General features: G+C 35.8%; 1 protein-coding gene across 13 annotated transcripts in view; it reads right to left on the bottom strand.

Moving 5' to 3' along the window:
• The window catches only part of LOC121319929 (SH3 and multiple ankyrin repeat domains protein 3-like), a 293,718-nt gene that overhangs the window by 175,548 nt on the left and 103,090 nt on the right, over positions 1-15,080 (bottom strand). For all 13 annotated transcript variants that reach the window (XR_005950771.1, XR_005950770.1, XR_005950769.1 and 10 more), the window contains exons 11-12: positions 5,871-5,937; positions 316-640 (exon numbers count right to left, since the gene is read on the bottom strand). Coding sequence is in view for 10 of the 13 variants with exons in the window: in XM_041257910.1 (XP_041113844.1) it covers positions 316-640; positions 5,871-5,937 (392 nt within the window). In the remaining 3 variants the exon portion in view is untranslated. The remainder of the gene's footprint in view (positions 1-315; positions 641-5,870; positions 5,938-15,080) is intronic.

Here is a 15,080-nt window from a genome sequence, read left to right as displayed (position 1 = left end):
TTTAGGGTCGGTCAGGTAACCCGAACCACTTACATATTTTTATTTGGACTTATTATTTCTCAGCCAATCAGTGCCTCCCTCAGGTCAGTGCCCTGTGCAGCCGCACTGCTTGCACTCCCCCTTGGTACGGCCCTGGTGGCAGTGAAAACACACCAAACAGAAAATTACAAGGCATGTCACGAACAAAAAATGAACACAAATCCAACATGCCAATCATCCAGCAACCAGTAAAGAGATTACTGAACTGGAATGATCTTTTTCTAATGCAGTTTCCCAGTAGCCCAGCACAGATATAGAATTGGAAGTTGCCCTCACCTGAGCCTGTCTTTGCTTTGTCTCCTGAGTGTGAGGTTGTCAGTCTCCCTCTCCTCCTGTACGCACTGTAAAGAAGGGGATCGGGAGTGTGAACTGCGTGAGCTAGCGGTGCTCTGCAGGCTGCTGTCGGCCACCTCCTGGGCCTGCTGACCCGCCAGGTGGGGCGGTAAGCTCCTGAGCGAGGGAACGGGTGAATAGGACGGGCGGCCCTCAGTGTTGATGTTGTTGTCGCTGGCGGAACGCAATAAGGTGCGTGGGGAGGAGAGGGTGCCACTTGTGGTCACTCGCCGCCTGTTGGTGTAGGAGGGGGTTTCCCTGAAAGGCACTAAAAAGAGGACACAGGCAGGGTCACTGCAAGTCTGTATCACATCAACAAGTGATTACATTAATTACATTCAGAAATAGGTAAACAAGAGAATTCTAATCAGCTTGTATGTTGGCATCATAATGCTATTTACTGTGCAGTACTACACTGCACTTCATAGGGCAGGGGCATTTGATTTGATTTTTATAGATTTTTTACAAAATGAATGTATTAAGTGTACAGTGTGTCTTGTATACCTGTCCCCTTTAAAAGTTGTCATGTGTGCAAAAAGTAGACAGATAGTCAAACAGTTGCTTGACCTGGGTGACCTTATGTATTTGTGTCTTTTTTATAATAATAAGGAGAGAGAGGCATCACTCTGCCACAAATCACTGGGGCACAATCTGCACTTTCAAACAGTGCAACCAACCACTGCTGTGGTTTCTGAAAGGATAGAGCTGGGACATTATATTTCTAAACCATATACTCTTAAAGTATTTTCCATTTTGTGTGTTTAAAGCAGACATAGTACCTAGGGCATTGTTCAAAATCTTACTTTTTAGAATAACATGTCCAACATTATATTATTATTTGAATGGACACTCCCAATCCCAGTGAATCTGAACGTGTGCAGTGTGTGTAAATGTATCCCTGTGTGATCTAAGGTATTGTTACCAGCATGATGAAAAAGGAGAAGAGTACATTGTATCTTATTTTTTGGTCTAACTATTTACATCATCTGCTCATTTCTGCAGGTTCAAACCCAGTGAGACAATATTGATAATGAGTTGTTCAATGGGAAAAGAAAATAAAGGGATATCTTGCAGATTAAATTTGAACATGAACCCAATGGAGAACTGAGATTATATTTTGTGCTGACACCTTTGCATATGCATACTAAAGTATTTCCCCATATTGTACACAGATACTGAACTGCTGGAGCTGCTTAGAATGAACAGTAAAACCAAAATGTTGAACGTTTTCATTGTGGACATTATAGATCACATATAACTTGTCATAAAACAAGATAGATGCATTTTAAATGAAGCATTAGTGTCATAATGAAAATCCCACGTACCCTTTCAACCTGGCTCAGGGGAATAGTCTTGCAACTGAACAGTGTCTTTTGGCTTGGGAAAGGAGGGCTCTTCAGCGTGAGCTCTGTCTCTCTTCCTATGACCATTTATTTGCAAAACTGACAGATCACAAGCCATGCTAAGACTACAAATCATCTGTCCACATTAGTGATTAGAACAGATCGATTCTATTTTTTTTTCACTTATCACTTATATTAATGAATATCTAAGATGGGAGACACACAATGAAGTAGTACAATATCTCCTTCAATCTTGAGTGACATTAACAATAAAGTATGTGGCCCATGGACCAAAAAGGGAACGTTAACAGAATGTTGTCCCTTTTTGCTGTGTATATAGTTATAAATGAATGCAAAAAACCATTTAAAATATTTGTGGTAAAATGATATATTATACCCCACAGAGACAGAAGGATACACCAAGCCAGCGCTAAATAAATCATGCGGTTCGGCAGCCACCATGTTCAGGCACTAGTTCTCCAACTCCATCGTTCAGGGTTACATGTTCGGCTGGAGGTGTACATCAGTTGTAAATCTGGATTGTTCTAGGGTTTGGTTTTTACTGAGGTTGGTGTTGGGTCTGTCATTTGTGATGCACACATGAGGGGTTAGGATTGTCTGTCAGATAGTGATTTGGACTGCGATGGGGGATAGGATAGTAAAAAAAAAGTGGAGTATAGGGAGAGTCTTTTTTTTTTTAATTAAAAGACTTGCGAATATATTTGCATGTGAAAGTGAAAGTGAAAGACAGGACACCAGAAGGATTCTCACTATATCAACACATTTTAATTTAATCTATCCATTTCAACCATATGCTCCCATGAAGATTTGAGTGGTTTTAACTTTCATATATGAACATTTTTTAAAAAATGTTAAAAACAAAGACAAACATTTTGACTAGTAGTCTTTATAAATGTCTTTGATAAATACATTTAGATTAAATGATACTAGTTAGTACTTTGCAGTTATGTTTGAAGTATTTCTACTTATCGATGTCACAGGAAATAAGTTAGCCATGAAATAAGTTAGCGTTTGCCTTTTTGAGCATTTCTGCACACGCGTGAATCTTAGAACTTAAAGGCTAGGTGAATTTAAAGATTTATCCAAGATTTTACAGACGCCATTTGTATTTTTTTAAGAAACGAAAACAGGTATTGCAGACTGTATTTTTTTTGTTTAAAAATGTGACGTTTGACATCATATTTATCGAAGTGTATTGCAGACATTATTTTTCTGTTTAAAAAAGTAACATTTGTCTTATTTATCGAAATGTAAATGTACGTTTAAGTTTTTATAAATACATTTTATTTAAAGTAAAGCGCTCGCTGTGTTTGGATGTGCAGTGTGGTTTTTAACAAAAATAAATATTTTAAAAACATTTTGTCAGTATAATTTATGTTTCTGCAGAGTTAAAATCACTACTTGTCAAATGTTTATTTCCTTTAAAAATGTGTTATATCATACTGTGGCTTAAGCAAATACAAGCGTTTATTCCATGCAGGCTCAAGTTTAACTAAGTTATTATTTTCACGGTAAAATGCTTGGTTGTTTTGTATTTTTTGTTAATAAATGTTATGGGGAAGTGGGTACAAACACTTCTATTGACACAGAGAATACTGTTTTTGACGTTTTAATCAAGTCTACGTGTGGGAATATGTAAACCTGTTTTAATATATACTGAAAATATATACGTTTTTAGTGAAATATGGTGTTTTAAGACATATATAGATAGATCATTTGAGAAACGCCCAAAACTATTGTCGTCCTATACATACTTTCATACGATTATATGAAGAACACACACAGACTTCATATATATGGATGTGTATATACACACCTGTATTATGAATGATAAATTTGAGTGCAGTACTTACAGATTGATGCTTGCGATGCCTGTGATATCTCTTTCGATAATATTTGTACAAAGAAAACCTATAATGTAAATATCCGGCGATTACAAACTTAAAATGACAATACTGATGATGGTTTAAACTGGGAACGTTAAATAGATGTTGTCATATTATTTAAAAAGTGTTATTATAACGATTTAATACAAATATAATTGCACATAAAAATAAATCGTACGACCATGTCTTTGTAGTAGCTTAAAGTTAGCCGTTATTATTAAATAAAATCCAACAAGATACAATAAAAAGTGTTATTAATATTCTAACAATGTGTTTTCCATTTTAACCACATATAACGTAGCTTTAATAAAGATCCTGACATCATTTTTAAAAGTAAAACAATTTTCTGAATTAAAGTTTACCGACAGAAAATGGAAATGGCTTAACCTTGCCTTTAAATTATAAAATTAAAAAGGCTAAAAAAGGCAAACTCTAACTTATTTCATGGCTAACTTATTTCCTGTGACACCCATACCAAATATACAGGCTAATTATCTCAAACTGTTTAGTCTTCGTTATCTGTAAACAATGTGGCAGTCATATTAGGTAGTCAAAGGTCACACACAAAGCTACCATTGCATTTACATAGCATACTAAATTTAAAGAAAATAGTTTCATCGGGTTAGTTATAGATTTTCTTTACACTGCTTGAGTCCACAATTACCTAATTACACAGCAAAATAAATTAGAGAAACTAGGATTTAACATCCCTGCAATTTACTAATGGGATGACTAGTTAGGAAGGAGCACTGTACCCAGCCTCATTAATCTGATTATCAGTTCAAGTCTTATTTTTAATTTTCAGCAAAGCCACCAAATGTAATGGATTAGCCTGTGATTGTGAGCAAAAAGCTGGTAAGGAATATGATAGATGAGGCTATTCATAATCAAAGCTTTTCAAGAAGGTATTTTACGGAGAATATAAACCAGATGCTGCAAGGAAGGAAAACATGATTTTGAACTATTCTGATGTTTGCTGTAAGAGGAAGGGATACATCAGTTCTGGTAATTTACATCATGAACACCTAAATAATGAAACATGGAGTATTATCAAATGGCAAACACATGTGGGAATTAATTACACTTAAATACATGAGGGTAGGCTGTCAAAACCATTTAAGGGCCACCATGGTAAGTTTGCTAGAGTTTACATTTCTATTAAAGGGAGTGGTGGAGGGGGCTCCTGAGTGGCGCATCCAGCAAAGGCACTCCGCGTGGAGTGCAGCATGTTCCCTATAGCTTGGAGATCGCAGGTTCGAATTGAGGCTATGTCACAGCCAATTGGTCAAATGCTGCCCGGGTAGGGAAGGCTTAGGTCGGCAGGGGTATCCACAGCACACCGCACATCAGCAACCCCTGTGGCCGATAGGGCGCCTGTTGTTCTGCAGTGGAGCCACGAGATCTGTGTTGTCCTCTGGCACTATAGGTCTGGTGGCCTTGCTGTGGATTCGCAATGCAAAAAATGACAGATTGGCAGGAGCACATTGCAGAGGTCACATGCTCCAGCCGCCATTTCCCAAGTCGGCAGGGGGATTGCAAGCGGTTAGCCAAGGATACAGGTAATAATTGGGCATTAATGGGGTGAAAACCAGTGACTACTAAATTAAAAAAAATATATATATATATATATATATATATATATATATATATATATATATATTACATTTAACTGGGATTTGCAGTACTTTTGGTTTAAAAGCCTGAAGCAAAAATTTATTTCATGGCCTAATGGCCTATGCAGAGGATCAACACTCATAATATGGCTGTGAAAAGCTTAACAACCTGAAATGTGATAACGAGAACTGAGCTCTGAAGAAGGATATACAGTCACCACATATCAGAGTCAGAGCTGGATTAGACAGCAGTGTAATGAATGTTTGAAAAACATCTTCCCATATGGCGGCGATAAAATAGAGAAACGTGTTACGAGAATTGAATGCTTCTGAAGATCGATCTAAGAGTTCTCAATAAAAATAACCAAAATGCCAACAAGAAGCAATACATCAGTCAGATTCTAGGCTATTTATATCAGGGCTTGATGATATTTAAAATTACAGCATACATATTTGTTAAAAGAAATTTGTGAATGATCTTAGAGGCATTTTGAATGTTTAGTTTTAATGGATCCCAGTGGTCTAGTTTTAGACTGCAGATTATTCATTGGGACTGGGGTGGAACCCATGCTTAAATCCTGTAAATGGGAATCTGTTAACACCTATACGCAGAATTATAACAACACTCCACTTACCAACATCAGTTTCTTTGTGATTTTTAATAATTTCAGCCAGATCGAAATTCCCAGCAATAATAGCCACCTGAATAAAACACAAACACAGAGTAGGAGGAGGTTAGAGAGATTTTCATCAGCATCTGATTAGCTCTACCATACCATGAGTATAACAAAGCCATTGGCAGCAAAGCTATTTGTGCAATACAGTTAATGCATGCATTATAATAAAGGGGATTCAACTACTTTTAAATGACTACAATATTTCTATGACAATTGGCTGGCAGAATAAGATCCTTCTAGGATTAATGGCTTTAATTGTGATTGAATTGTGATCTGGTATTTGGCATCATGTATTTTCTTTTGCAATCAATGAATAATGTGTAGGTGTAGGCATTGTGTTGTGTTCCACAGATAGATAAAAAAAAGTCAGATCATAGCCAAGTGATTTTCCAACCCTCTACTGCACAGATATGAGGTATTGTGTATGAGAAAGTTTTTCTTATTTACCTTCTGGGTGACCATATACCGTATTTCCCAAAGCTACTCATTTTAATATGTTTGTCAAAATTAGGCTGCCTGACAGGATTTCATACTTTACAAAAGGTGTTGTGGGCTACACAAAAGCAAAAGGCACAACCACAGAGCATACTCAAATAATTTGCAACTGTATAAAACTAACAAAGAAGCTACTCATACCAATCTAACTGCTCATTGCTGTATTTTGTTCTAATATAATATTGTTACAATAGTTGTGCACCTCTCAGAAATATTGCCTTTGCCTCAGTAATTACTTCAAAATGGCCTCCTGTGTTTATGATGATCTAAAGATGCTGTTTCTAGAGGTGCAACCCATGATCATTTACTGGGTGCATTGCTTAGGTGAAATTTTTTCCTATTTTCCCTTTCCTGTATATTTCTATACAGACCATAATGTTCTCGTTTCCTCAGCAATTGCTTTTCTCTCTGTAATATCCATGACAGATTGCATGCCACCGTTTCATTCATACAGATTATTGGTTTGCATGCCTTTTGTTTTGTATTAGAGGATTCGCTTTCTGTATGTTAACTATTGAGAAGACACAGATGTGTAGTGGTTTAAACTGCTGCTCAGTATTAAACCCCCCTATCCTGTAGACGTCACGTTAAACCAAGGTCCTGTCTACTCTGAACTTTAAAGATCACGCTGACATATTTTGAAGAATAACAGCAACACTGACGTTAGGAGAAATCCCAACCAAAGAAAATGTTATAGGATTACTTTGTTAACTCACATTATATTATATAACAGGTACAGGGCATACCTGGACAGGAGATCTTTCTAATAATAATTATTATTATTATTATTGTTAGAAAGGAAACGCGGTATTCAGATCAATACAAGTATAATAAATGGTGATGTCACCAGCCTTGAAACAGAATGAAGGGGAGGATTCATTGTCCCTTTTATCCCACTCAAGTGCAGTAGTACCCAAAAATATTATCCAATTTTAGGAACACAGAATGACTAGGAGTAGGGATTTTAATTCCCAGTTTTTCCCGATACCGGTAGTATAATAAATTCACAGCCCTCTGTTCTACTTACTGCGTTTTTTTTCTTTTTCTTTATGTAGTAATATATACACATTACATTTTTTTTAGCTCAATCCTAGTTGCAGATAGAGACAAGGCACAACTAGTATTGAGTGTGAGCTCTTTGCATTTGCAGTATGACACATATAGTATTAATCCAATAAATAAGGCATTCAAACAGAAGGTTTCTGTATACAATCCTTTGTTTAAATTACAACAATATTTTTTTTCACACTTTCCCTCGAACTCTAATTATGTTCTCACACATTGCCTTCTGCCTGTTTAATATCAGTTTGTGCCAGCTGTCTAATTAATTTTGTTTTCCCGCTGCTCGTCAAATGTAAATTCCCATCCATGTTAAAGTATTTTCTTTTTTTTTGACCAGAAAAGATTTAAAAAAAACACATTACATAGGTAGGGAAAAAAAATAAATACTTATGGCTTTCATCAAAATTGCAATTGGTTTTTATACAACTCATAAAACACTATCTAATCTACTGCACAGCTAACTAAACATGAACAACAGACAGGTTTGATGTAAATTCACTACATACTGTATGCCGGTAGAGTATGTAACTGACAACCCTATCCTTTTTTTTTTTTTTTGGTTATCCACTTCTAAAAGACATATGTGGTCTACACATAACTACAAGTAAAATGTGGCCATTTGTATTATTTAGTACATATGACTTTTGTGAATGTGATTCTGTCCCTTGCCTGTCTGTATCATGGACAATAACCACTCTGCAGTACCAGAAACAAAGCAGTCTTGGACACTTTGAAACAGGTCCAGCATGTTGTGATGCGATTCCTAGTTCTGTGAAGCAGTGAAAGGAGGGCTGTTACACTGCTGTGACAAGTGCCTTTGGAACAGTAGGCTTAAGGAGAATGCAATCTGTGTTTTATCATTGTTATATTTCCCCCTAAGAACATTTCTCCCTACACACATATTATGCATTGTATGCCAGTAGAACTTTAACACATAAGCTGTGTTGTTTGCAATGGTACTACTGTAAAAAGGTAGGCTTTTCTGGATGTGAATTATGCCTCTACTTGGCATCTTCCCAAGCAGCACCTGTTCAATAACCCCATGCTACTCCAGATCCAAACCCACACAAATCCAGTACTATGCTTTATTATTTGTAGACTAGTACATTATCTTTCTAATCATCTTCATCGTATTTAATATAGTGCATTATTATTGAAGCAGGCAGAGATACTGCTCTTGATTGGTCAATCACATGTTCTACTCATTGACAAATTTCACAATATCACAACATCTGCGGCCTCATCGCAAAATAATGATAATTAAATGTTAAACCGCTAAAGTGTGAACAGAATGCGAACTTTAATAATCCACTCTGTACTTTATAAAAATACATATTGAAAATGCCCAAAAACTCACCTCCTTTTTCATTACATCCTCAGCGCCTCAGATAACATCACCTATTCACTGGAGCCAGTGGTTCAATGATGTCGAAGCCGAGCCAAGTGGCAGGACTATCAAACAGATATACATCATTCAATTAAGATCTGATGCCACATCTGTTCGTGCTGTCGCCAAAGCTAGGCTTCAAATATGGTAAGTAATGTCTAACGGGTAACGAAAAATAAGCCATCCATGACAAGCTACTAGCAAGAGAGCCATGAAGAAAGAGATACTTGGTCCCATGTGCTTTACTGGCAGTGACAGCGAACCAATCAAATTCAAACTGTCCTTCATCCATGTTGGAAAGGCTTTCTCTTCTCTCTACACAAACATCTGCACCATTCTCTTTCAATAGCATTACAGCAATCACATTTTAAGCAACTGTTATAAATAATCAATCCAATATTCTCCAGTAAAATGTAATTTATATTAAAAGTACACATGGGATCAACAGTTAGTAAAATAATACATATAGTACCTCACACACACCTGGCGCCATTTACCTGAACGTTCTTTTTTACAACTACAGAAGGACACACCAATAAAAATCATTTTCAACAGTACAAGTGCTTAATTAGAATGTTTGTAAGTAGGGATGATAGATGCCGTTTCATAATCGAATTATGGTACTGTGGGCTGTTGAGATATGCTGAAATATCACAAGGCCTTTGGGGTTTCTCTTTTCACAACACCCTGCCCTACCATGATTCTTAAATACATGCACATGGCATAACAAAGCAAGGTACATAAAAAACAGTCTACAAAGACCCAATTTCATGCCTCTTCCACATTTGCACACTTGCTTGTGATTTTGACACCAGGGGCCGGTTTTTCACAACTTTTAATCTGAATCAAAGTGATCCGGATTTTGTAATGCTATCTGGATCATTTTCATCTGGTTTTTCAGAAAATATCACTGCTGGATTACATTTATCCAGATAACAAATAATCATGATTACAAAACCCTTTTTTTAAGTAGTATATATATATATATATATATATATATATATATATATATATATATATATATATATATATATATATATATATATATATATATATATATATATATATATATAAAGATTAGATTTTTTTTAAGAGGACTTATTTATGATACAACCTAATTTAACAAAAGAAATAAGATTGTGGAAATAATGATTATTACTCCACTATTTTGTTTTATATAATTTTTTTTTTTTAACAAAATCTAAATCACTTTTAATGTTAATGCACATATAGCACATGCAAATAATGGTTATTTTATTTATGCCCACTTAACTAAATCTAAATTGAATAAAAATAAAACTTTTGAAAAACGGATATGTGTTTTTAGACATCTCCATCGTCTTCCTCGTCGGTCAGGAGTCCAGCATTTCAGACGAGCTTTAAAGAGGCGTATGTGAAGGCTTATGCAGATGCTTTTTTATTAAAGCTATACCACTAAATACATGATTTCCTTTTTGCTTGCATGGAAACAAAACTTAAATAATGATGTAAATATTATATTCTAACACTCTGTTTGGACATATAGCGTGTGTTTGCTCAGACAATTCAAACAAAATATCACTGTTCTGTGATCATTTAAAAGCTAAATCCACCTCCACAGTAGGATCACAATAATCCTGGTACTTTGGATCAAAGTAATCCTGATCTCCTCTTTAAATTCGGAAAAACACAACTGCAACATTTAATCGTGATTAAAAGTGCGATTGGATTAACAAAACGAAATCCGGATCACAGTAATCCCGATTTCATTTCGATGTTTTGAAAAACCCAATTGCACAATATAATTCAGATAAAACACAGAAATCCGATTACCAAAGTTTTGAAAAACCGTCCGCAGAAGACACAATCTGCACTGAGCATCCTGTATGGTTATGTGTTGTTATTTACTGCAGCTTCTAGTTTTACAGTATATCATTTGGATGATTATTTGATTTAATAAATAGAGAATAATGCATAGGGTAGTGTGTGATATGAGAACTGAATGCCTGCCTGAGGGATGGGATGCTACATAGTCCCATCTAGACATTGACATTAAATTCTCATTTATCACATTGACACACTACCCCATGAAGTATTTTCTTATAGTGAGAGAAAGACAGAAATGATGCAAGGTACGGTTAGAAATCCTTTCAGTTTGACAGCTCATGCTGGGTTGCTGGTGTTAATAAACCCATTGAAAAAAATTGCTCACCAGTTGTTATATGTACTTTACCACAACAAAGACAAAAAACAGAATAGCAAAATCACTTACATTGTCTGAGTTGCTATAACTATATATTTGTAAGCTGTCAAATTAGAAGGGAAAGACATTTGACTTAAGAGATAATTAATATGGTCCTGCAGTGACAACAGCTTTCAAAAGTGATGTTATTAAAATAATATATTGTATATCTACTAAATGTGGACTTTAAAACACCCCACCACCAACTCCTACTTCTAGACTGCAATTAAACAGCAGTTCGAGTCACTCAAGGTTTTACTGTTAGACTAATTAGTCGCTCTTAAGCTTGCATAAGCAAACCATAGAATAGAAAAGCACACAGCAAAACCTGGAAAAGCTCATAATATTTTTGCATTCATCTTTCAAAGCAGCCTTCTCCAGACAAAACAAGCCATTGGTCACTACAAGCAACTGGTTCACAAGTAAAAAAAAAAAATTGAGTAAGTCTCCTTCAAAATGCAAATTTCCTAATTAAAAGACAGGCAAGGATATTTAAAAGTTTCTGACAGCGTTCCAATTTGGCCTTGCACGACGAGTGATATAGTTCATCTTTATAAACTGGGTTTACAAGAAGATTAGATTGTGCTGAAGAACCGCAACTGTAGCCTGCTTCAGTAAGCAAACAAAGTAAAAATAAAATAAAATAAAAAGCGAGGAAAACAAACAACCCTTCTTATGGGTTTTACAGCTTGCCACATGCATTTCAAAACACAGAAACATTCAAGATAAAGTGTTACATAAATTTACTTAAGGTCTCTAGGTCTAGCCTGCTGCTGAGGTCGATATCCTGCAGTACACAAATTAAAGCTAATTCAATACATTTATGTTGGGGTACAAACGTGACATTTTTGTTCTTAGTATCATATGTTCTAATTAAGACTAGAGTAACATGGATTGGATCTTACTGTTAAAGAACTGACAAGTATGAAAATAGCAAACGTGTAAGGATACAAAAATATATCTTTCTATGCTTTGCTAAGGGCTTCATTATTTATTTACCCACCATTTTTAGCTAAACCATAGTTTGGCCACTCACTTCCTATAGCATGAGGAACGCGCATGGTATGCGCATGCTACAGTAAGTCATCTTCTCATGGCAATGGAGAGAGAATTTGGAGTTTCTAAACTACATGTAAACAAAGCCAATGTGAATACTGAGTAAATCTGTTATTCAAAATGTAAAGGGAAAGTAGATTAAAAGGTAAGAACTGACCATCAAATCAAAAAGCATTTTTACCTCTTAAATTCTTTAGTCCTAAATAACCTAACATTATCTGGAAGCATATACCTTTGCCAGCATCTAAGTCTTTATTTTAGACATGGCAAACCAACACAATATAATTAATTAATTAAACAAGAGTAGGCTGGTTTAAGTCTAGATCATGGAATTAGCATAACTAAACTATGTTTGTCTTTTACATTTAGCACATTCTCGCTAATAGGGTGTCAAAGCAGTTTCATTCATAACAGTTAAAAGGGGGGGGGGGGGGGGGTAGGCAAAACTATATATATATATATATATATATATATATATATACATAATTATATATATATATATAATATATATATTACATATACAGATTTGACTGGAAAAACTTCACTCACTGACATTTGAACCAAGGAATGTACATCAAAATCATATTGTTTTGACAGGTATTATGCAGATTATTGTAACATTATCCCATACGATTCTGCATCCCAAATTATTCCATGCTATGTACAAATATTCTCCATTGAGTTCTGCTGCAGCTTGCAGCAAATATTGTAAACAAGACTAAACAAATTATGTGCCAAAATAAATAGCACATTTAAACACCACTGATTTTCTAGATATACAGTTCCTTCAGCCTCTGCGTTGCTCAGTCCACGAAACTCTTGATTAAAATAACCTTATACAACTGTTATTTTCTTTTAAAACACATTTTGATTGTATTACATGTAAATACTGTTCAGAAACATCAAGCATTTACATCGAGCGATCTTTGAAAAAATGCCGCTATGTCAGCATGGAATCATCAAGGGTACAGAATTCTATAGGTTATAAACATCTGCCATAAGTAACACCTAAACTTATATGCCAAAACATTGCCGATTTCTCTGCTCTTCAGAAAAAGCCATTTTCTTTAATGAAACAAGTCAAAACCCACCTGATCAACAAAAAAAACAAGGAAACACTGACTATTTGGTGTGCAGTAAACTAGCATATTTGATTACACAACAATGTACAGGCATGCTTGTTTATTACTTTTTCTTTCCATGGACTATTATGGAGCTACTGTTAGTGAAAACAAGTCTGAGCACCATTCTATATATTACCTTTTTCAACTTCATATCATGTTCTTTGCTTGTTTGAACTGTTGCCTTTTTAGTCAGAAAAATCAGGATAAGTAATTGTCAAGCTGTGCTATATAACTTAACCTAGGCTTCAGTTTTTTTTTCGTTTTTATTCTGAAATGTACTTAGAATACCTCCTGCAGTTTAAATTTCTATCTGATTCATTCAGTCGTTCATAAAAACTACAAACTGAGAATTCTACCTGTTGTAAAAGGGTGGAGGGCTCGTTATAAAGGCTATAGTGTATATAGAGGTGTGTGTATGTATATGTGTGTGTGGCTGTTTGTTCAGGGGTAGGGGGCCCACAAGTGTATGCTTGCCTAGGGCCCAGTGATGGGTTAATATGGCCCTGCTCACAACAAGGCTAATCATCTTTTCACAGATCAGTTTCGGTTCATTAAACAGTCGTTTCTACCAGATGTCTAATTATTTCAGTGTATGTCACGTTTCTTTATGCATCCTCACCTCATGCCTTGCACATAAACAAATGCACATTGATTTCACGTGGAAAATTGGGTCAATGACAATTAATTTCACAATAAGCCGATTTACTTAAATACCTTAGACTTTTTAGCTTGCATACCTGTTTATATATACAGTATATACTGTATGTCTGTATGTATGTTGTTCTTTAATTAGGCAAGCGGAAAGCTCCAGGCAGCATGGTTTGCCATTCATATATTTGAAAAGCAGCACTGTGGCAGGGTGAAGACCCTGCACATTAACAAAGGTGTGCTGTGTTTTTTTTTTTTTTTTTTTTTTTTTAGTTTAGCAGGATCCCAATGTGGTCAGGATAAACTGGTTAACTGATGGCCAATTTACACTGGCCACATCTATACTTATGCACAAAAAACCTCCAGCAACACTCAGGCCTGATTGATTTAGTAAAATATTTTAAACAAAATATCAAACTAAATCACAGAAAATGTGAACCTCAGATGTTCTCTGACCCACAGAAGATGGCCTCCAAGCGTGCAAATCATTTTCATGCAGATGGTGAGCTCCAGTCATTCTGCTGATGCGCAGGTTATTTCTTCCTGGAATTTCTCGGGCTGTAGCCGCTGCAGTCTGAAAACGATTGCGCAGATGGATCAGTCCTGGGCCGGTTTGGTGACTCTCTGCCCTCCAGGACTTGACCTGTCCCTCACAGAGTCGGTTTCCTGGTTTCTCTGGACGTCTGCTGATTGTTAAAGCAGAACATCTCATTCTCCGGGCAACTTCTCTCACAAACAGGCTGACTTCAATCATGTCGATAGCAACCAGGCGATCTTCGTTACTCAAGCGATGCATGGTCGTATCTTACCCTGTTCTTGCGTTCATTAAAATCATGTCTTTTCCAATGGTTATTTATACGGATTCTTAATCATCTAATTTTGGCAATTTCAACTCAACTCAAATACCAAACACTGAGCACCTGGCATTTATATGAAATCACATGACTTGAGCTCAGTATGTTGTTATCCCAAGGGACAATACTACTGTGGCAGGAAATGGTGTTGCGGACATCAGACCAGAAGAAGGAACTGAACACAAATGGGTACGGTGCAATGGCGCATGCGCCGTTTATCAAAGAACAAAAATAAATAAAATGTTTAAACAGAAAACACTCTTGCTCACAGAGCATAAAAATAAATAATTATACAAAAATAAACACAAACACAAATACTAG

The sequence above is a fragment of the Polyodon spathula genome, chromosome 8 (genome assembly GCF_017654505.1).
Source record: "Polyodon spathula isolate WHYD16114869_AA chromosome 8, ASM1765450v1, whole genome shotgun sequence".
NCBI classification, from domain to species: Eukaryota; Metazoa; Chordata; class Actinopteri; order Acipenseriformes; family Polyodontidae; genus Polyodon; species Polyodon spathula.
This window is presented reverse-complemented; position numbering and strand designations above follow the sequence as displayed.